The 24,047-nt window shown below is 42.0% G+C and overlaps 2 protein-coding genes across 2 annotated transcripts in view; one reads left to right on the top strand and one right to left on the bottom strand.

Annotated features, from left to right (window-relative positions):
- The window catches only part of LOC111190755 (zinc finger CCHC domain-containing protein 3), an 81,777-nt gene extending 64,191 nt beyond the window's left edge, over positions 1–17,586 (bottom strand). The window contains exon 1 of the mRNA XM_049463059.1: positions 17,518–17,586. The gene's annotated coding sequence lies outside the window, so the exon portion shown is untranslated. The remainder of the gene's footprint in view (positions 1–17,517) is intronic.
- Positions 13,013–13,496, top strand: LOC125780623 (histone H2A-like). Its single transcript, XM_049463082.1, has one exon. The coding sequence runs from the start codon at positions 13,054–13,056 to the stop codon at positions 13,438–13,440; it is 387 nt and encodes a 128-aa protein (XP_049319039.1). The 5' UTR covers positions 13,013–13,053; the 3' UTR covers positions 13,441–13,496.
- Positions 17,587–24,047: the final 6,461 nt, after the last annotated feature.

Below are 24,047 nucleotides of genomic sequence, written 5' to 3'. Positions count from 1 at the left end.
ATATGTTAGGCCTCAGTAATGTAGTGCTGCTGCAGTGTTTTCAGGTCTATTTCTAAGTTAGGCCTGAGTAATGTAGTGCTCCTGCAGTGTTTTCAGCTCTATTAATATGTTAGGCCTGAGTAATGTAGTGCTCCTGCAGTGTTTTCAGCTCTATTTATATGTTAGGCCTGAGTAATGTAGTGCCGCTGCAGTGTTTTGAGCTCTATTTATATGTTAGGCCTGAGTAATGTAGTGCCGCTGCAGTGTTTTGAGCTCTATTTATATGTTAGGCCTGAGTAATGTAGTGCCGCTGCAGTGTTTTGAGCTCTATTTATATGTTAGGCCTGAGTAATGTAGTGCCGCTGCAGTGTTTTGAGCTCTATTTATATGTTAGGTCTGAGTAATGTAGTGCTGCTGCAGTGTTTTCAGGTCTATTTCTAAGTTATGTCTCACTAATATAGTGCTCCTGCAGTGTTTTCAGCTCTATTAATATGTTAGGCCTCAGTAATGTAGTGCTTCTGCAGTGTTTTCAGGTCTATTTCTAAGTTAGGCCTGAGTAATGTAGTGCTCCTGCAGTGTTTTCAGCTCTATTAATATGTTAGGCCTCAGTAATGTAGTGCTTCTGCAGTGTTTTCAGGTCTATTTCTAAGTTAGGCCTGAGTAATGTAGTGCTCCTGCAGTGTTTTCAGCTCTATTAATATGTTAGGCCTGAGTAATGTAGTGCTGCTGCAGTGTTTTCAGCTCTATTTCTAAGTTATGTCTCACTAATGTAGTGCTCCTGCAGTGTTTTCAGCTCTATTAATATGTTAGGCCTCAGTAATGTAGTGCTCCTGCAGTGTTTTCAGCTCTATTAATATGTTAGGCCTGAGTAATGTAGTGCTGCTGCAGTGTTTTCAGCTCTATTTCTAAGTTATGTCTCACTAATGTAGTGCTCCTGCAGTGTTTTCAGCTCTATTAATATGTTAGGCCTCAGTAATGTAGTGCTCCTGCAGTGTTTTCAGCTCTATTAATATGTTAGGCCTGAGTAATGTAGTGCCTCTGCAGTGTTTGTAGGTATATTGATGAGTTAGGCCTCAGTTATGTAGTGCTGCTGCAGCGTGTGCAGGTGTATTTAGAAGCTAGGCCTCAGCCTTCCGATTGACGGAATGTTCATGTAGGCATTTACCTACTGCTATGTTTGGATTGAGTAAAGATTTTACCACAATAAAGGTGTGTCCTCGTGCTCATTTTTTTTCTTCTGTATTAGGGTTATGGGACGTTGGGGTCGTAATGAATTAGGGTTGTAGGGGTTTAGGTTTGTCATGAATTAGGTTTATAATAAATTAGGGTTAGGGGGATTAGGGTTATCATATATTAGGGTTATCATATATTAGGGTTAGGGGGTTAGAGTTAGAACACGTTAGGGTTAGGGGGTTTTAGGGTTATCATATGTTAGGGTTAGGGGGTTTAGGGTTAGAATATGTTAGGGTTAGGGGGTTTTAGGGTTAAAATATGTTAGGGTTAGGGGGCTTAGGGTTAGAATATGTTAGGGTTAGGGGGTTTAGGGTTAGAATATGTTAGGGTTAGGGGGCTTAGGGTTAGAATATGTTAGGGTTAGGGGGTTTAGGGTTAGAATATGTTAGGGTTAGGGGGTTTAGGGTTAAAATATGTTAGGGTTAGGGGGTTTTAGGGTTAAAATATGTTAGGGTTAGGGGGTTTAGGGTTAGAACACGTTAGGGTTAGGGGGTTTAGGGTTAGAATAAATTAGGGTTAGGGGGCTTAGGGTTAGAACACATTAGGGTTAGGGCTGGTGGAGGGCCGGTGTTTGGGGGATTTAGGGCTCGTTAACGGAGCGGCGATTCGAATCAGGTGCGCCTAACGGGCCGCGCCCGGAGCCCGGGCCCCACAAGAGCCGAGCGCCCCACGAGGAGCGCCGATCCGAGTGCGGGGCGCCGGCGACGAAGACCGGACGGCGACAAAGACGCGTGGGAGTCGACTGCGGGAGTCGGCCATTCGCGCAACACACCGCGCGCGCACTGTGCTTTACGCACTCCACAAGGGCGCCCCGCAACACCAGCTAAACTACGCACACGCGCCTCACACACCCAACACGCTCTCGCCCACACTTTCCTCCACCGACGCCCACGCCGTTCGCCCCGCTCACGATACCCTTTCACGACATTATTACACGATAAGCACGCCAAGTCCGCCGTTGCCCGTTCGGAGCGCGGCCGGCTCGGCACGCTTCGGGGAGCGCCGCGAGAAACGCGCCGTCCGCACGCCGCCCTTTCCGCCTCCACGACACGCGAGGGGGCCTCTCGCAGGCGGGAGAGCGCTTTAACGCTCGCCAAGTTGGCCACGCGCGCGGATTTCGTGCGAGAAACGCAGCGAGAAAACACAACGCGAGCCTGCAGCTGCGCCACGGCTGCGCAGCGCTGGCCGGGTTGAGTCTACAACGTTCTCATGCGGCGCTTAAGGGCCGCCCCCCTCGCCGCTGAGGGAGGTTCCACAGAACGCTACTGCAGCAGACACACAGTGCTCGCTCTCGCACGCAGCAAAGCAGAACGATGGCAGAAGTCGCTCCCGCCCCAGCCGCCTCGGCGCCCGCCAAGGCCCCCAAGAAGAAGGCCGCCGCCCGCCCCAAGAAGGCCGGCCCCAGCGTCGGCGAGCTTATCGTCAAGGCCGTCTCGGCATCCAAGGAGAGGAGCGGCGTGTCTCTCGCCGCCCTGAAGAAAGCCCTGGCCGCCGGCGGCTACGACGTGGAGAAGAACAACTCTCGCGTTAAGATCGCCGTCAAGAGCCTCGTCACCAAGGGCACTCTGGTGCAGACCAAAGGCACCGGCGCGTCGGGCTCTTTCAAGCTCAACAAGAAACAGGCCGAGGCCAAGAAGAAGCCGGCCAAGAAGGTTGCTCCTAAAGCCAAGAAGCCCGCCGCCAAGAAACCGGCTGCCGCGAAGAAACCCAAGAAGGTAGCGGCCAAGAAGCCCGCCGCGGCCAAGAAGTCTCCCAAAAAGGCCAAGAAACCGGCAGCGGCTGCGAAGAAGGCGACCAAGAGCCCCAAGAAGGCGAAGAAGCCGGCGGCTCCCAAGAAAGCCACCAAGAGCCCAAAGAAAGCCAAGGCTGTCAAGCCCAAAGCGGCCAAGCCCAAGGCGGCGAAGCCGAAGAAGGCTGCCCCCAAGAAGAAGTAAACGGTGCCGTTTACCTTCATGTTTTGTTCCTCTCTAACAACGGCTCTTTTAAGAGCCACCCACAGTTTCATATCAAAGAGCTTCCTTCATATCATGTATCGAAAGCACATAACGGTGTTTAATGCGTATGATGTATGACACTGTTTATCATTACAATTCTCATTTTAACATACAAATAAGGCACGACCTCAGCCACTGTAGGTATTCGTTTCATCCGTTTGTTTTATTTATTATTAGTGTGATTGCAGTAATGCAATCACAGTATTGTTCTTCTTAAGTCTTATTCTTCTTCTTCTTCTTATTATTATTATTCCACCTGTTTTTTGTCCGGTTAACTAGTGCCGCAGTTTTCGAAATATCGACTTCGTTCAAAAGAGAAAACGTGCGTCCATATCGGGAATGGTGGGCTTGTATACAGCTTTCCGATCGGACTTACGTTTTTCGTAAAAACTTCGTAAGTACGCGTTTTTTTGCCCATTGAAAATGAATGGGCAGAACTTTGCACGCCCGTGGACGTCGCAATTTTTGAAATACGAAGATGAAACCAATTGAGGACCTGTAGAACTTATTGAGCTCTTTCCGAAAATATGCGTTACGAAAAGTTACGACGTACGGATTTCGTACGATTGTCGTACGAAGTGGCCCCATTGGAATGAATGGGGCCAATCGGAGGACGGCAGCTAGATCGAAGGACAGGTAGCTAGAACTCCAGTAATGTGAGTGTATGGAGCAGCTATGGGATAAATCAGCGTTAGGTCAAAAGTTTGGACACCCCGGCCCCCCAGTACTGTGTGTAATGGAGCCACGGGTCAAAAGTTTGGACACCCCGGCCCCCCAGTACTGTGTGTAATGGAGCCACGGGTCAAAAGTTTGGACACCCCGGCCCCCCAGTACTGTGTGTAATGGAGCCACGGGTCAAAAGTTTGGACACCCCCGAACGGCCAGAGCAACCTAGCGTGCATAGCTGATTGATGTATTTGCACGTTGCGTAGCAACGTGCAAACACCATTTAATCTAATTTATGCATATAAATCACCTAGCAACCACCTAGAAACACCATAGCAACCACCACAGATACCATAGCAACACCTTAGCAACCGCCTAGCAACACCTTAGCAACCACCTAGCAACCACCTAGCAACACCTTAGCAACTTCCCCGGATACCATAGCAACATCTTAGCAACCGCCTAGCAACACCTTAGCAACCGCATAGCAACCACTTAGCAACACCTTAGCAACCACCCCGGATACCATAGCAACACCTTAGCAACCGCCTAGCAACCACCTAGCAACACCTTAGCAACCACCCCGGATACCATAGCAACACCTTAGCAACCGCCTAGCAACACCTTAGCAACCGCATAGCAACCACTTAGCAACACCTTAGCAACCACCCCGGATACCATAGCAACACCTTAGCAACCGCCTAGCAACCACCTAGCAACCACCTAGCAACCACCTAGCAACACCTTAGCAACCACCCCGGATACCATAGCAACACCTTAGCAACCGCCTAGCAACACCTTAGCAAGCACCTAGCAACCACCTAGCAACACCTTAGCAACCACCCTGGATACCATAGCAACACCTTAGCAACCGCCTAGCAACACCCTAGCAACCACCTAGCAACCACCTAGCAACACCTTAGCAACCACCCCGGATACCGTAGCAACACCTTAGCAACCGCCTAGCAACACCCTAGCAACCACCTAGCAACCACCTAGCAACACCTTAGCAACCACCCTGGATACCATAGCAACACCTTAGCAACCGCCTAGCAACACTCTAGCAACCACCTAGCAACCACCTAGCAACACCTTAGCAACCACCCCGGATACCATAGCAACACCTTAGCAACCGCCTAGCAACACCTTAGCAACCACCTAGCAACCACTTAGCAACACCTTAGCAACCACCACGGATACCATAGCAACACCTTAGCAACCGCCTAGCAACACCCTAGCAACCACCTAGCAACCACCTAGCAACACCTTAGCAACCACCCCGGATACCATAGCAACACCTTAGCAACCGCCTAGCAACACCCTAGCAACCACCTAGCAACCACCTAGCAACACCTTAGCAACCACCCCAGATACCATAGCAACACCTTAGCAACCGCCTAGCAACACCCTAGCAACCACCTAGCAACACCTTAGCAACCACCCCGGATACCATAGCAACACCTTAGCAACCGGCTAGCAACACCTTAGCAACCACCTAGCAACACCTTAGCAACCACCCCGGATACCATAGCAACACCTTAGCAACCGCCTAGCAACACCCTAGCAACCACCTAGCAACCACCTAGCAACAGCTTAGCAACTACCCCGGATACCATAGCAACACCTTAGCAACCGCCTAGCAACACCCTAGCAACCACCTAGCAACCACCTAGCAACACCTTAGCAACCGCCTAGCAACACCCTAGCAACCACCTAGCAACCACCTAGCAACACCTTAGCAACCACCCCGGATACCATAGCAACACCTTAGCAACCGCCTAGCAACACCTTAGCAACCACCTAGCAACCACCTAGCAACACCTTAGCAACCACCCCGGATACCATAGCAACACCTTAGCAACCGCCTAGCAACACCCTAGCAACCACCTAGCAACACCTTAGCAACCACCCCGGATACCATAGCAACACCTTAGCAACACCATAGCAGATACCAGCCAGCACTGCAATCACACTCGCAGTTTCTGTAGGAACTGCAATCTAGTTAGTGTGATTGCAGTAATGCAATCACAGTATTGTTCTTCTTAAGTCTTATTCTTCTTCTTCTTCTTCTTATTATTATTATTCCACCTGTTTTTTGTCCGGTTAACTAGTGCCGCAGTTTTCGAAATATCGACTTCGTTCAAAAGAGAAAACGTGCGTCCATATCGGGAATGGTGGGCTTGTATACAGCTTTCCGATCGGACTTACGTTTTTCGTAAAAACTTCGTAAGTACGCGTTTTTTTGACCATTGAAAATGAATGGGCAGAACTTTGCACGCCCGTGGACGTCGCAATTTTTGAAATACGAAGATGAAACCAATTGAGAACCTGTAGAACTTATTGAGCTCTTTCCGAAAATATGCGTTACGAAAAGTTACGTCGTACGGATTTCGTACGATTGTCGTACGAAGTGGCCCCATTGGAATGAATGGGGCCAATCGGAGGACGGCAGCTAGATCGAAGGACAGGTAGCTAGAACTCCAGTACTGTGTGTAATGGAGCAGCTATGGGATAAAACAGCATTAGGTCAAAAGTTTGGACACCCCGGCCCCCCAGTACTGTGTGTAATGGAGCCACGGGTCAAAAGTTTGGACACCCCGGCCCCCCAGTACTGTGTGTAATGGACCCGCGGGTCAAAAGTTTGGACACCCCCGAACGGCCAGAGCAACCTAGCGTGCATAGCTGATTGATGTATTTGCACGTTGCGTAGCAACGTGCAAACACCATTTAATCAAATTTATGCATATACATCACCTAGCAACCACCTAGAAACACCATAGCAACCACCCCGGATACCATAGCAACACCTTAGCAACCGCCTAGCAACACCATAGCAACCACCTAGCAACCATCTAGCAACACCTTAGCAACCACCCCAGATACCATAGCAACACCTTAGCAACCCCCTAGCAACACCCTAGCAACCACCTAGCAACCACCTAGCAACACCTTAGCAACCACCCCGGATACCATAGCAACACCTTAGCAACCGCCTAGCAACACCCTAGCAACCACCTAGCAACCACCTAGCAACACCTTAGCAAACACCCCGGATACCATAGCAACACCTTAGCAACCGCCTAGCAACACCCTAGCAACCACCTAGCAACCACCTAGCAACACCTTAGCAACCACCCCGGATACCATAGCAACACCTTAGCAACCGCCTAGCAACACCCTAGCAACCACCTAGCAACCACCTAGCAACACCTTAGCAACCACCCCGGATACCATAGCAACACCTTAGCAACCGCCTAGCAACACCCTAGCAACCACCTAGCAACCACCTAGCAACACCTTAGCAACCACCCCGGATACCATAGCAACACCTTAGCAACCGCCTAGCAACACCCTAGCAACCACCTAGCAACCACCTAGCAACACCTTAGCAACCACCCCGGATACCATAGCAACACCTTAGCAACCGCCTAGCAACACCCTAGCAACCACCTAGCAACACCTTAGCAACCACCCCGGATACCATAGCAACACCTTAGCAACCGCCTAGCAACACCCTAGCAACCACCTAGCAACACCTTAGCAACCACCCCGGATACCATAGCAACACCTTAGCAACCGCCTAGCAACACCTTAGCAACCACCTAGCAACACCTTAGCAACCACCCTGGATACCATAGCAACACCTTAGCAACCGCCTAGCAACACCTTAGCAACCACCTAGCAACACCTTAGCAACCACCCCGGATACCATAGCAACACCTTAGCAACCGCCTAGCAACACCCTAGCAACCACCTAGCAACCACCTAGCAACACCTTAGCAACCACCCCGGATACCATAGCAACACCCTAGCAACCACCTAGCAACACCTTAGCAACCACCCCGGATACCATAGCAACACCTTAGCAACCGCCTAGCAACACCTTAGCAACCACCTAGCAACCACCTAGCAACACCTTAGCAACCACCCCGGATACCATAGCAACACCTTAGCAACCGCCTAGCAACAACCTAGCAACCACCTAGCAACACCTTAGCAACCACCCCGGATACCATAGCAACACCTTAGCAACACCCTAGCAACACCCTAGCAACCACCTAGCAACCACCTAGCAACACCTTAGCAGCCACCCCGGATACCATAGCAACACCTTAGCAACCCCCTAGCAACCACCTAGCAACACCTTAGCAACCACCCCGGATACCATAGCAACACCTTAGCAACCGCCTAGCAACACCCTAGCAACCACCTAGCAACCACCTAGCAACACCTTAGCAACCACCCCGGATACCATAGCAACACCTTAGCAACCGCCTAGCAACACCCTAGCAACCACCTAGCAACCACCTAGCAACACCTTAGCAACCACCCCGGATACCATAGCAACACCTTAGCAACCGCCTAGCAACAACCTAGCAACCATCTGGCAACCACCTAGCAACACCTTAGCAACCACCCCGGATACCATAGCAACACCTTAGCAACCGCCTAGCAACACCCTAGCAACCACCTAGCAACACCTTAGCAACCACCCCGGATACCATAGCAACACCTTAGCAACCGCCTAGCAACACCCTAGCAACCACCTAGCAACCACCTAGCAACACCTTAGCAACCACCCCGGATACCATAGCAACACCTTAGCAACCGCCTAGCAACACCCTAGCAACCACCTAGCAACACCTTAGCAACCACCCCGGATACCATAGCAACACCTTAGCAACCGCCTAGCAACACCTTAGCAACCACCTAGCAACCACTTAGCAACACCTTAGCAACCACCCCGGATACCATAGCAACACCTTAGCAACCGCCTAGCAACGCCTTAGCAACCACCTAGCAACCACCTAGCAACACCTTAGCAACCACCCCGGATACCATAGCAACACCTTAGCAACTGCCTAGCAACACCTTAGCAACCACCTAGCAACACCTTAGCAACCACCCCGGATACCATAGCAACACCTTAGCAACCACCTAGCAACACCTTAGCAACCACCTAGCAACACCTTAGCAGATACCAGCCAGCACTGCAATCACACTCGCAGTTTCTGCAGGAACTGCAATCTAGTTCCACCTGTTTTTTGTCCGGTTAACTAGTGCCGCAGTTTTCGAAATATCGACTTCGTTCAAAAGAGAAAACGTTCGTCCATATCGGGAATGGTGGGCTTGTATACAGCTTTCCGATCGGACTTACGTTTTTCGTAAAAACTTCGTAAGTACGCGTTTTTTTGCCCATTGAAAATGAATGGGCAGAACTTTGCACGCCCGTGGACGTCGCAATTTTTAAAATACTAAGATGAAACCATTTGAGGACCTGTAGAACTTATTGAGCTCTTTCCGAAAATATGCGTTACGAAAAATTACGACGTACGGATTTCGTACGAATGTCGTACGAAGTGGCCCCATTGGAATGAATGGGGCCAATCGGAGGACGGCAGCTAGATCGAAGGACAGGTAGCTAGAACTCCAGTACTGTGAGTGTATGGAGCAGCTATGGGATAAATCAGCGTTAGGTCAAAAGTTTGGACACCCCGGCCCCCCCCAGTACTGTGTGTAATGGAGCCATGGGTCAAAAGTTTGGACACCCCGGCCCCCCAGTACTGTGTGCAATGGAGCCACGGGTCAAAAGTTTGGACACCCCCGAACGGCCAGAGCAACCTAGCGTGCATAGCTGATTGATGTATTTGCACGTTGCGTAGCAACGTGCAAACACCATTTAATCTAATTTATGCATATACATCACCTAGCAACCACCTAGAAACACCATAGCAACCACCCCGGATACCATAGCAACACCTTAGCAACCACCTAGCAACTGATTAGGAGTGACCTACCAACCACTTAGCAACACCTTAGCAACCACCCTGGATACCATAGCAACACCTTAGCAACCGCCTTGCAACACCTTAGCAACCACCTAGCAACCATCTAGCAACCATCTAGCAACACCTTAGCAACCACCCCAGATACCATAGCAACACCTTAGCAACCGCCTAGCAACACCCTAGCAACCACCTAGCAACCACCTAGCAACACCTTAGCAACCACCCCGGATACCATAGCAACACCTTAGCAACCGCCTAGCAACACCCTAGCAACCACCTAGCAACCACCTAGCAACACCTTAGCAACCACCCCGGATACCACAGCAACACCTTATCAACTGCCTAGCAACACCCTAGCAACCACCTAGCAACCACCTAGCAACACCTTAGCAACCACCCCGGATACCATAGCAACACCTTAGCAACCACCTAGCAACAACCTAGCAACCACCTAGCAACACCTTAGCAACCACCTAGCAACACCTTAGCAACCACCCCGGATACCATAGCAACACCTTAGCAACCGGCTAGCAACACCTTAGCAACCACCTAGCAACCACTTAGCAACACCTTAGCAACCACCCAAGATACCATAGCAACACCTTAGCAACCGCCTAGCAACACCCTAGAAACCACCTAGCAACCACCTAGCAACACCTTAGCAACCACCCCGGATACCATAGCAACACCTTAGCAACCGCCTAGCAACACCCTAGCAACCACCTAGCAACCACCTAGCAACACCTTAGCAACCACCCCGGATACCATAGCAACACCTTAGCAACCGCCTAGCAACACCCTAGCAACCACCTAGCAACCACCTAGCAACACCTTAGCAACCACCCCGGATACCATAGCAACACCTTAGCAACCGCCTAGCAACACCCTAGCAACCACCTAGCAACCACCTACGAACACCTTAGCAACCACCCCGGATACCATAGCAACACCTTAGCAACCGCCTAGCAACACCCTAGCAACCACCTAGCAACCACCTAGCAACACCTTAGCAACCACCCAGGATACCATAGCAACACCTTAGCAACCGCCTAGCAACACCCTAGCAACCACCTAGCAACCACCTAGCAACACCTTAGCAACCACCCCGGATACCATAGCAACACCTTAGCAACCGCCTAGAAACACCCTAGCAACCACCTAGCAACACCTTAGCAACCACCCCGGATACCATAGCAACACCTTAGCAACCGCCTAGCAACACCCTAGCAACCACCTAGCAACCACCTAGCAACACCTTAGCAACCACCCCGGATACCATAGCAACACCTTAGCAACCGCCTAGCAACACCCTAGCAACCACCTAGCAACCACCTACAAACACCTTAGCAACCACCCCGGATACCATAGCAACACCTTAGCAACCGCCTAGCAACACCCTAGCAACCACCTAGCAACCACCTAGCAACACCTTAGCAACCACCCAGGATACCATAGCAACACCTTAGCAACCGCCTAGCAACACCCTAGCAACCACCTAGCAACCACCTACGAACACCTTAGCAACCACCCCGGATACCATAGCAACACCTTAGCAACCGCCTAGCAACACCCTAGCAACCACCTAGCAACCACCTAGCAACACCTTAGCAACCACCCAGGATACCATAGCAACACCTTAGCAACCGCCTAGCAACACCCTAGCAACCACCTAGCAACCACCTAGCAACACCTTAGCAACCACCCCGGATACCATAGCAACACCTTAGCAACCGCCTAGAAACACCCTAGCAACCACCTAGCAACACCTTAGCAACCACCCCGGATACCATAGCAACACCTTAGCAACCGCCTAGCAACACCCTAGCAACCACCTAGCAACCACCTAGCAACACCTTAGCAACCACCCCGGATACCATAGCAACACCTTAGCAACCGCCTAGCAACACCCTAGCAACCACCTAGCAACCACCTACGAACACCTTAGCAACCACCCCGGATACCATAGCAACACCTTAGCAACCGCCTAGCAACACCCTAGCAACCACCTAGCAACCACCTAGCAACACCTTAGCAACCACCCAGGATACCATAGCAACACCTTAGCAACCGCCTAGCAACACCCTAGCAACCACCTAGCAACCACCTAGCAACACCTTAGCAACCACCCCGGATACCATAGCAACACCTTAGCAACCGCCTAGAAACACCCTAGCAACCACCTAGCAACACCTTAGCAACCACCCCGGATACCATAGCAACACCTTAGCAACCGCCTAGCAACACCCTAGCAACCACCTAGCAACCACCTAGCAACATCTTAGCAACCACCCCGGATACCATAGCAACACCTTAGCAACCGCCTAGCAACACCTTAGCAACCACCTAGCAACACCTTAGCAACCACCCCGGATACCATAGCAACACCTTAGCAACCACCCCGGATACCATAGCAACACCTTAGCAACCGCCTAGCAACACCCTAGCAACCACCTAGCAACACCTTAGCAACCACCCCGGATACCATAGCAACACCTTAGCAACCGCCTAGCAACACCTTAGCAACCACCTAGCAACACCTTAGCAACCACCCCGGATACCATAGCAACACCTTAGCAACCACCCCGGATACCATAGCAACACCTTAGCAACCGCCTAGCAACACCCTAGCAACCACCTAGCAACACCTTAGCAACCACCCCGGATACCATAGCAACACCTTAGCAACCGCCTAGCAACACCCTAGCAACCACCTAGCAACACCTTAGCAACCACCCCGGATACCATAGCAACACCTTAGCAACCGCCTAGCAACACCCTAGCAACCACCTAGCAACACCTTAGCAACCATCCTGGATACCATAGCAACACCTTAGCAACCGCCTAGCAATACCTTAGCAACCACCTAGCAACATCTTAGCAACCACCCCGGATACCACAGCAACACCTTAGCAACCACCTAGCAACACCTTAGCAACCACCTAGCAACACCTTAGCAGATACCAGCCAGCACTGCAATCACACTCGCAGTTTCTGCAGGAACTGCAATCTAGTTGTAACTTTGGTTTCATTTGAGCGGGAAGGCGAAAGTCTCCGTCTTCAGCCATTCGGTCTCTGTCTCACACACAAAGCAGGCAGCACGAGGAGGAGGGGGGAGTGGGGGCCCAAAGCGAGCAGCGGAGGGCGGGCGCTAGCGTTTGACGGCGGACACGCCATTGGCTGTCGCTCCGCCAAGCGTTTACACTAGAGGCTGCGCGAAGAGGAGGGGAAGGAGGGGGGAGCGGGCGCTGGAGTTCGACGGCGGCAACGCCATTGGCTGTTGCTGCGCGAGGCTTGTAGCCAATAGGAACGTAGGCGCTTTTGCTTTATCAACAGCCCCCGGGAGCCCGCTGCTTTATTTCAGTATTGTTCAGCGAACACATCTGAGCTGCATCATGAGCGGAAGAGGCAAAACCGGCGGAAAGGCAAGGGCCAAGTCCAAGACTCGCTCCTCCCGCGCCGGGCTCCAGTTCCCCGTGGGCCGTGTGCACAGGCTCCTGCGCAAAGGAAACTACGCCGAGCGTGTTGGCGCCGGCGCCCCCGTCTACCTTGCGGCTGTCCTGGAGTATCTTACAGCTGAGATTCTCGAGTTGGCCGGCAACGCTGCCCGCGACAACAAGAAGACTCGTATCATCCCCCGTCATCTGCAGTTGGCTGTTCGCAACGACGAGGAGTTGAACAAACTGCTCGGAGGAGTTACCATCGCCCAGGGTGGTGTGCTGCCCAACATTCAGGCTGTGCTTCTCCCCAAGAAAACCGAGAAGGCGGTCAAGGCCAAGTAAATCTCCGCTTTCCGCTTCTTTGTCCATACCCAAAGGCTCTTTTAAGAGCCACCCAACTCTACTCAAAAAGTGCTATGTTTCCTCCCCAGTAACAATACACATTATACATGTAATTCCCAAAGGGAGAAGGCTAATTATATATATATATATATATATATATATATATATATATATAATGTACATATGTGTACGTAAAAAAAAATATATATATATATGTATGTGTATATATATATATATATATATATATATATATATATATATATATATATGTGTATTATATATAATGTGTGTGTGTGTATATTTAAGTATATATATTTAAGTGTATATATTTATATATATATAAACTTACGCGCGCACACACACACTATACTAAGCTGTGAGCAATAGGTAACACCAGTACACTTTCAAATCATAACAATCCCTATACACACGGCATTATTTTGAGTATACAGCTGTACACGGCTGTTTGTAATTGATTACAAGGTTATTGAATAAGAATTATTAAATTAAGCAATGGGAGCGCTTAAATTGCTTTATATATATTATAATTAAACCCAGAATGGACTGCAGGAAGCCGCCAGTTTGTTCTATACGCAGTATTTTGCGTTTGGGCTCTCCGTGCGAAACGGCCAATAGGAAGGGCGCAGATCCAAGACGCCCAATCAGCGAGTAGCGGCTCTAAAGCATAAAAGGGCCGTGAGGAGGCGAGGCGCGTTATTCTCTTTACAGAGCTCAGCGCGATGGCAAGAACGAAGCAGACCGCCCGCAAGTCCACCGGTGGCAAAGCCCCGAGGAAGCAGCTGGCCACCAAGGCAGCCCGCAAGAGCGCACCGGCTACCGGCGGCGTGAAGAAACCTCACCGTTACAGGCCCGGCACCGTCGCTCTCAGGGAGATCCGCCGCTACCAGAAATCCACTGAGCTGCTGATCCGCAAGCTGCCCTTCCAGCGCCTGGTGCGTGAGATCGCTCAGGACTTCAAGACCGATCTGCGCTTCCAGAGCTCCGCCGTCATGGCTCTGCAGGAGGCCAGCGAGGCGTACTTGGTGGGTCTGTTTGAAGACACTAACCTGTGCGCCATCCACGCCAAGAGAGTCACCATTATGCCTAAGGACATCCAGCTGGCCCGCCGTATCCGCGGAGAGCGCGCTTAAACGGAGCGCTTTGACGTTTTCCCTTAATACCCAACGGCTCTTTTAAGAGCCACCTACCTGTGTCCGTGCCAAAAGAGTTGTTTTTCTACATGCTTTTTATATGCCAGTATGAAAAAGTAGTACTAATTGTGTACTCAAAACTATGAATAATTTTGACATAACGTATATTTTAGAACTATTTCGCGCCTTTTTAATAGTCAGCAATTACTATATCTTACTGCAATGGATAAATAAATATAAACACACAAGTACAATAATTATGAGCACATTATTGGTGAAATAATAGAGAAATGAATCTATATATATATTATGTGTGTGTGCGTGTGTATTGAGGGAAGTGCTGCATGTAACATTGATGGAGCTTGGATGCCACCGTGCGGTTCAACTGCACCATTGCATGCACTGTTATAAGTTGCAAGAGTTCTGTTATAAGTAAGTGTGTGTGTGTTTACATAAATCGAACTCTTATTACTGAAAATGGCAATGTTTCACTATACGGTGGCATCCATCAGTGTTACAACATGTACAATTTAATATGTACACACATTGATATACTCGGTAATATTGTCATATTCTCTCTCTATATTAAAATATACCTAGCTACATATATATATGATATACAGAGAGAGAGAGAAAGAGCTCTTAAAACATGAAAACATACGTATATAAATATATTGTAAGTCTCATGATACGTCCATAATATATAAATCAAGTAAACCTCACGATTGGTGCCGTTTAACTATATATATATATATATATATATATTTTTTTTTTTATTTATTTTTTTTTTTTTTTTGCCACCAATCGTGAGGTTTACTTGATTTATATATTATGGACGTATCATAAGACTTACAATATATTTATATACGTATGTTTTCATGTTTTAAGAGCTCTCTGTCTCTCTGTGTATGTATATATATATATATATATATATATATATATATCATTTATAGAAACCTTTTATATACTGTTCATATATACACATATATACGTGTTTGTGTGTGTGTGTGTGTGTGTGTGTGTGTGGTTAAACAGCGCAATTGCATTGATGAGGCTTAGTACCTTTTTATATGGACATGTAACATAAGACTTGCTTCACTTTGTATATATAAGTGAATGTTGAGCTGACTACTTCACGTTTTAAGAGTTAGGATGCCACCATGTGGTTAAAGTTCTGTATTGCATTGCTCAAGAATGCAATACAGAACATATATATATATATATATATATATATATATATATATATATATATATATATATATATATATATATATATATAATTCTTGAGCAATGAAATACAGATATGTATATATACTTTTTTTTCTTTTTTATGGAAAGAAAATGAGATATTCATGCAAACACACGCACACATACATATTAAGGCAATGTGTCTTTGCAATGTTTGAGCATATCTTGTGGCTGTGTATGAGACTATGTACAAAACCAAATTGAGTCTGACTCAATCTGATAATCTGATCATAATAATGTTCATTAATACATGACTAATAATAAAATATTAATTATACATATTGATAACAATCACTAATAGCAATAAATTATGAATAAAAAACTATTAATAGTGAATAAAATGAGTAATACTAACATTAATAATAGTAATACAAATTACTTATATTAACATTTATAATTCTACTACTGCTACTACTACTACTACTAATAATAATAATAATAATAATAACAATCATAATGATACTACTAATAAAAATAATAATGATTTCTTCATCATTATTTATTAATAAAGATTTGTAAATAATTATTAAACGTAAAACAAAACAATATTAACATTAATAATAGTAATGATATTATGGCGTTCATAATTATAATAATAACAATAATAATAACAATAATAATAATGATAATAATAATAATAATAATAATAATAATAATAATAATAATTATTATTATTATTATTATTATTATTATTATTATTATTATTATTATTATTATTATATTATTATATATATATATATATAGCAGTTGTTTCTTTTTTCTATGTCTTGTTTGAATTAATTTTATTATTTTATGTATATATAATTTATTAAATTTATTTCTGTTAGGTTTTTTTTTTTCTGTTTCATGTTGTCCCTTCAAATTTACAATAAAATAAAATAAAATCCTTCATTACCGTATTTACTGCTTAGTGGATCATCAGTGGCCAATTTGCAAATGGAAGGGGGAAACAAACATCTGGCACTATATGGCACTTTTGGGGCCATGTATGTGGATCGTGTTAACCAACTGAATAAAGATATCTCATTCTATTATCTTTATATGATAATATTTAAAAGATAAATGTCCTAATCAAATTGTGATGAAAAGTACACATTTGTACGCCATGTCTTGAAATAAGCTATGGGTCAGAAACCTCTCACTTCAACAACCACAAATATAGTAATGAGAATAAGAATAAGAATAAGAATATTTATTATTATTTTGAGTAAGTATGTTGCTCAGAGACAGCCTGTCTTCTCGTGGATAATAATCAGCCTTGTGAAAACGAAAATGTGGAACGTCGAAGTCGAAGCACGATTACTGTGTATCATGTATGTTTTAGCAAATATAAGCGATTTTTTAAAACGTATTCGTCAAACTAAGTGTACTCAATTACGGTGTTCATTAAACTTCTACTAATGTGTACCTCTAAAGTATTTCAAAAAAAGTGTGCTGGGAATTGTAAATTATTTACTAATCCAATAAAATATTTGTTTATATTTTAATGTCTATCAATAAATCGCTCTATTCCCCGATCCTTTTCACTCACTCTACACATAAAATATTGCAGTTAAAAACTCTCTTGATCCATGTGAACTAACACAATTAGACAACCATCTGTGGCCCTCATAATCCTAAATCATGTAAACAAATAAAACATTACAAAACAGGGAAAAAGATTTGTATTCTCACTCACTCGTTCATAAATGCCTGCAGTGTCTGCGTTCGACCAGCAGATGGCGACCAAGATCCACCAAAAAACACAAAAGAACTGTCTCACAAACAACCCAAAAATAACCAAACAACAAGTTACAACATCAGTACATTTAATATATTTACATGTTACATGGAGATAGCATAAAAAAAAAATACATAAACGTATTATGTTTTGTCAATCAAAAAGACTACGGCTGAACGATTAATGTTTTGGTTGCTGTTTTTCCTATTTTCCAATAGCCTTCCGAAACGTCACGACGATGCGCCACGCGTACCGTGACGTCACCGCGTTTGTACTCTGTATAGTGCTCGGGATTGTAGTCCCTGGCCTCAAAAACACAACCATGCTCTACGGAACCACGTGATTGAGTTTCAAAATGTCTTAATATTATTATCTTTTCATGCTGTTCTCTCCAATACAAAATAAATGCGGTGACAAGCTGAAGAAAGTGGTTTGAAAAGAGAAATAACCTAAAGAATAAATATTGCATATTATGGTTATACACGACCTCACTCTCTCTCTCTCACACACACACACACACACATAATAATAATAAATACATGAACATACATATAATTTCATAAATATTTTTGGGTTTATTTTTCTATTTCTTTTTTGGTTTATATATTATTTTAGGTATATATATTTTTAGATGTTTTTTTGGAAGTTTCGTTTATTTCCTGTTTTATGGTGTCCCTTCAAATGTCCCAAAAAAACAAAAACAAAAACTAATTTTAACAATAAAATGCATTAACATATTTACTGCTTAGTGGATCACCAGTGGGCAACATTAGCAAATGGAAGGGAGGCAAAAACATCTAGCAAGATCCTCTGCTCTTTAGTATAAAGTACTATATGACAATTTTGTGACCATATATGTGTATTGTGATAACCAACTGAATAAAGAAATCTCATTTGTTTAGCTTCATATGATAATATGTAAAAGATAAACGTCCTAATCTAATTGCGGTGAAACGTACACATTTGTACGCAACCTCTTGAAATAAGCTATGGGTCAGAAACCTCTCACTTCTTACATGAGTGTCGTAATATAACACAATAAGCTCTAAATAACAGAGTGTTATCGTTTAAGAGAGGTGTAGGAACAGGCAAATAAATAAATAACTAATCAAATAAACAACTAAAAACTTAATAATAAGATCTTTAATAATCATTATTAGTATTATAACTATAATTATAATAATAATACTTATTAGTAGTAGTAGTAGTAGTAGTAGTAGTAGTAGTAGCAGTAGGAGTATTCTGAGTAACTATGTTTCTCAGACACAGCCATTGTTCTCATGGAAAATATCAGCCGTGTGAAATCCAAATGGTGGAACACACCAAGCACGATTACTGTGTATCATGTATGTTTTATCCAATATAAGCGAGTTCATTAAACTTCTATTAATGTGTAACTCTAAAGTACATCAAAAACTGGGCTGGGAGTTGTAAATAATTTACAACTCAAATAAAATATTTGTTAAGATCCGAATGTCTAGCAATAATTCGCACTGTGCCCCAATCATTTTCGCTGACTCTTAAAATAAAATATTAAAATCTGTTAAAAAATCTCTTGATCCATGAGAATTACACAATTAGACAACCATATGTGGCCCTCATAATCCTAAGTCATGTAAAAAAATAAAACATTACAAAACAGGTAAAAATATTTGTATGCTCTCTCACTCATTCATAAATCCCTGCAGTGTCTGCGTTCCACCAGAAGATGGCCTCCAAGCTCCACCAAAAAACATCTCCCCTAGAACTGTCTGTCAAAACACACAAAAACAGACAACGAATATCTAGCTATCTTTATATGGTAATATTTAAAAGATAAAAACGTCCTTATCAAGTTGTGATGAAAAGTACACATTTGTACGCAACCTCTTGAAATAAGCTATGGGTCAGAAACCTCTCACTTCTTACATGAGGGTCGTAATATAACGCAATAAGCTCTAAATCACAGATTGTTCTCGCTCAAGAGAGGTGTAGGAACAGTCAAATAAATAAACAAATAAACAACAACAACCATAATAATACTACAAATAATAACAATAACACAAACAACAATAATAATAATAATAATAATAATAATAATAATAATAATAATAATAATAATAATAATAATAATAATATTAATCATAATATTAACAATATTTATTATTATTATTAGTAGTAGTAGTAGTAGTAGTAGTAGTAGTAGTAGTAGTAGTAGGAGGAGGAGTCTTCTGACTAAGTATGTTTCTCAGAGACTCTAAGAAGCTCTAAATCACAGAGTGTTGGAACACTCGAATAAATAAATAAATAAATAAATAAAAAACAACAACAACCATACTAATAATAATAATAATAATAATAATAATAATAATAATAATAATAATAATAATAATAATAATTATTATTATTATTATTATTATTATTATTATTATTATTATTAGTAGTAGTAGTAGTAGTAGTAGTAGTAGTAGTAGTAGTAGTAGTAGACAGCCTGTGTTCTCATGGATAATAATCAGCTTTTGGAAATCCAAAATGTGGAACACACGAAGCATGAATACTGTGTATCATGTATATTTTATCAAATAGAAACGATTTTTATAGTGTATTCGTCAAACTAAGTGGACTCAATTACAGAGGTTATTAAACTTCTACTAATGTGTACCTCTAAAGTACTTCAAAAATTGAGCTGGGAGTTGAAAATAATTTACAACAAATCAAATATTTGTTATTATTCGATGGTTTGCCCCAAACCTTTTCGCTCACTCTACACATAAAAGATTTGGTTCAGTTAAAAACCCTCCTGATCCATGTGAACTAACACAATTACACCACCATATGTGGCCCTCATATTCCAAATTCACGTAAACAAATAAAACATTACAAAACAGGTAAAAAGATTTGTATTCTCACTCACTCATTCATAAATCTCTGCAGTGTATGCGTTCGACCAGCAGACGGGCTCCAAGCTCCAACCAAAAAACATATCCCCTATAACTGTCTCACAAACCACACAAAAAAGACAAAACAACAAGTAACAAGATCAGTACATTAAACCTATTTCAATGTTATATAGAGATAGCATTTAATAAATAAACAACTCACACACACATATATACACACACACACACACAACACATTTAACATTATCCATGTTAGAATTATTATTACACATATTAACACACATTAAAATACACCGTCAAAATTGGACAGGACGCTAATGACATAATTAGTAAAGAAAAAAAATATTTCTTAAAATACTTGTTTCACTTGTCAGAGAGTAGCGGTTTAAATCTTGCCTTTAACCTTAGCTCCAAAAATTATGTCATTTTTCTATCCAAAATCATTAGACATTAAAAGGGTTAGTGCCTCCTGACTTAGTGTAAGTAATAGTTAGCGAGCAGAATTACACCAAATGACGGCCATTTAAGGAAAACAAAATATCCACAAACGCTAGCTTTTTAGAGAATGGGGGAATGGACATTGCAGTTAAACTTTGCCCTTAAAAATATATATATATATATATATATATATACATATATATATATATAAATATATATATATATATATATATATATATATATATATATATATATATATATATATATATATATATATATATATATATATATATATATATATATTACATTGCATTGATGAGGCTTAGTACCTTTTTATATGGACATGTAACATAAGACTTGCTTCACTTTGTATATATAAGTGAATGTTGAGCTGACTACTTCACGTTTTAAGAGTTAGGATGCCACCATGTGGTTAAAGTTCTGTATTGCATTGCTCAAGAATGCAATACAGAACATACATATATATATATATATATATTTTTATTTATATATATATAAATAGATTTATATATATATAAATCTCTCTCTATATATATATATAATTCTTGAGCAATGAAATACAGATATGTATATATACTTTTTTTTCTTTTTTATGGAAAGAAAATTAGATATTCATGCAAACACACGCACACATACATATTAAGGCAATGTGTCTTTGCAATGTTTGAGCATATCTTGTGGCTGTGTATGAGACTATGTACAAAACCAAATTGAGTCTGACTCAATCTGATAATCTGATCATAATAATGTTCATTAATACATGACTAATTATAAAATATTAATTATACATATTTATAACAATCACTAATAGCAATAAATTATGAATAAAAAACTATTAATAGTGAATAGAATGAGTAATACTAACATTAATAATAGTTATACAAATTACTTATATTAACATTTATAATTCTACTACTGCTACTACTACTACTACTACTAATAATAATAATAACAATCATAATGATACTACTACTAAAAATAATAATGATTTATTCATCATTATTTATTAATAAAGATTTGTAAATAATTATTAAACGTAAAAAATAACAATATTAACATTAATAATAGTAATGATATTATGGCGTTCATAATAATAATAATAATAATAATAATAATAATAATAATAATAATAATAATAATAATAATAATAATAATAATAAGAAGAAGAAGAAGAAGAAGAAGAAGAATAAGAATATTATTATTATTATTATTATCATTATTATTATTATTATTATTATTATTATTATTATTAGCACTACTTATAAAGTATATATATCTTATAGAGAGATATATTATATGTTTATTCTCCGGCCACGAGTGGAGTGTCTGGAGTGCTAGTTTGTTGGCTATCTGGCCTGCTAGCTGGGTGAGTGAAGCTAAATTAGCGATTAGCATGTACCATTAATTTGGCCAAATATACAGCACAAAACTAGCAGGTAGGTGTTCATACTGTCCCCTGTGTATGTATGTTATATTGTATAAATAGTGTATTTAGCCACAGTGGTGTTGAAACTCTCCTACAGGAGCGGTTGCTATGGCTTCCGAATAGGTAACTAGGCGCTAGCATAGCATAGCTTAGCTTAGCCTGAAGGTTTGTTTACGTTTTTGCTGTTCACAAAATGGCGGCCATTCCCTTCTCTAGGTCAGAGGTCACAAGGTACAGTGAATTTGATGTTTAGTTTATTCATGTAATTGCATTAAATTCTCATTTTAAGGGCAAAGTTTAACTGCAATGTCCATTCCCCCATTCTCTAAAAAGCTAGCGTTTGTGGATATTTTGTTTTCCTTAAATGGCCGTCATTTGGTGTAATTCTGCTCGCTAACTATTACTTACACTAAGTCAGGAGGCACTAACCCTTTTAATGTCTAATGATTTTGGATAGAAAAATGACATAATTTTTGGAGCTAAGGTTAAAGGCAAGATTTAAACCGCTACTCTCTGACAAGTGAAACAAGTATTTTAAGAAATATTTTTTTTCTTTACTAATTATGTCATTAGCGTCCTGTCCAATTTTGACGGTGTATTTTAATGTGTGTTAATATGTGTAATAATAATTCTAACATGGATAATGTTAAATGTGTTGTGTGTGTGTGTGTGTGTGTGTGTATATATGTGTGTGTGAGTTGTTTATTTATTAAATGCTATCTCTATATAACATTGAAATAGGTTTAATGTACTGATCTTGTTACTTGTTGTTTTGTCTTTTTTTGTGTGGTTTGTGAGACAGTTATAGGGGATATGTTTTTTGGTTGGAGCTTGGAGCCCGTCTGCTGGTCGAACGCATACACTGCAGAGATTTATGAATGAGTGAGTGAGAATACAAATCTTTTTACCTGTTTTGTAATGTTTTATTTGTTTACGTGAATTTGGAATATGAGGGCCACATATGGTGGTGTAATTGTGTTAGTTCACATGGATCAGGAGGGTTTTTAACTGAACCAAATCTTTTATGTGTAGAGTGAGCGAAAAGGTTTGGGGCAAACCATCGAATAATAACAAATATTTGATTTGTTGTAAATTATTTTCAACTCCCAGCTCAATTTTTGAAGTACTTTAGAGGTACACATTAGTAGAAGTTTAATAACCTCTGTAATTGAGTCCACTTAGTTTGACGAATACACTATAAAAATCGTTTCTATTTGATAAAATATACATGATACACAGTATTCATGCTTCGTGTGTTCCACATTTTGGATTTCCAAAAGCTGATTATTATCCATGAGAACACAGGCTGTCTACTACTACTACTACTACTACTACTACTACTACTACTACTAATAATAATAATAATAATAATAATAATAATAATTATTATTATTATTATTATTATTATTATTATTATTATTATTATTATTATTAGTATGGTTGTTGTTGTTTTTTATTTATTTATTTATTTATTTATTCGAGTGTTCCAACACTCTGTGATTTAGAGCTTCTTAGAGTCTCTGAGAAACATACTTAGTCAGAAGACTCCTCCTCCTACTACTACTACTACTACTACTACTACTACTACTACTACTACTACTACTAATAATAATAATAATAATAATAAATATTGTTAATATTATGATTAATATTATTATTATTATTATTATTATTATTATTATTATTATTATTATTATTATTATTATTATTATTGTTGTTTGTGT

The sequence above is a fragment of the Astyanax mexicanus genome, chromosome 13, assembly GCF_023375975.1.
Source record: "Astyanax mexicanus isolate ESR-SI-001 chromosome 13, AstMex3_surface, whole genome shotgun sequence".
In the NCBI taxonomy this organism is placed as follows: Eukaryota; Metazoa; Chordata; class Actinopteri; order Characiformes; family Acestrorhamphidae; genus Astyanax; species Astyanax mexicanus.
This window is presented reverse-complemented; position numbering and strand designations above follow the sequence as displayed.

Excerpts from the sequence above, each read along its gene's own strand:
- LOC125780623 (XM_049463082.1), top strand. The coding sequence starts at position 13,054 with ATGAGCGGAAGAGGCAAAACCGGCGGAAAGGCAAGGGCCAAGTCCAAG.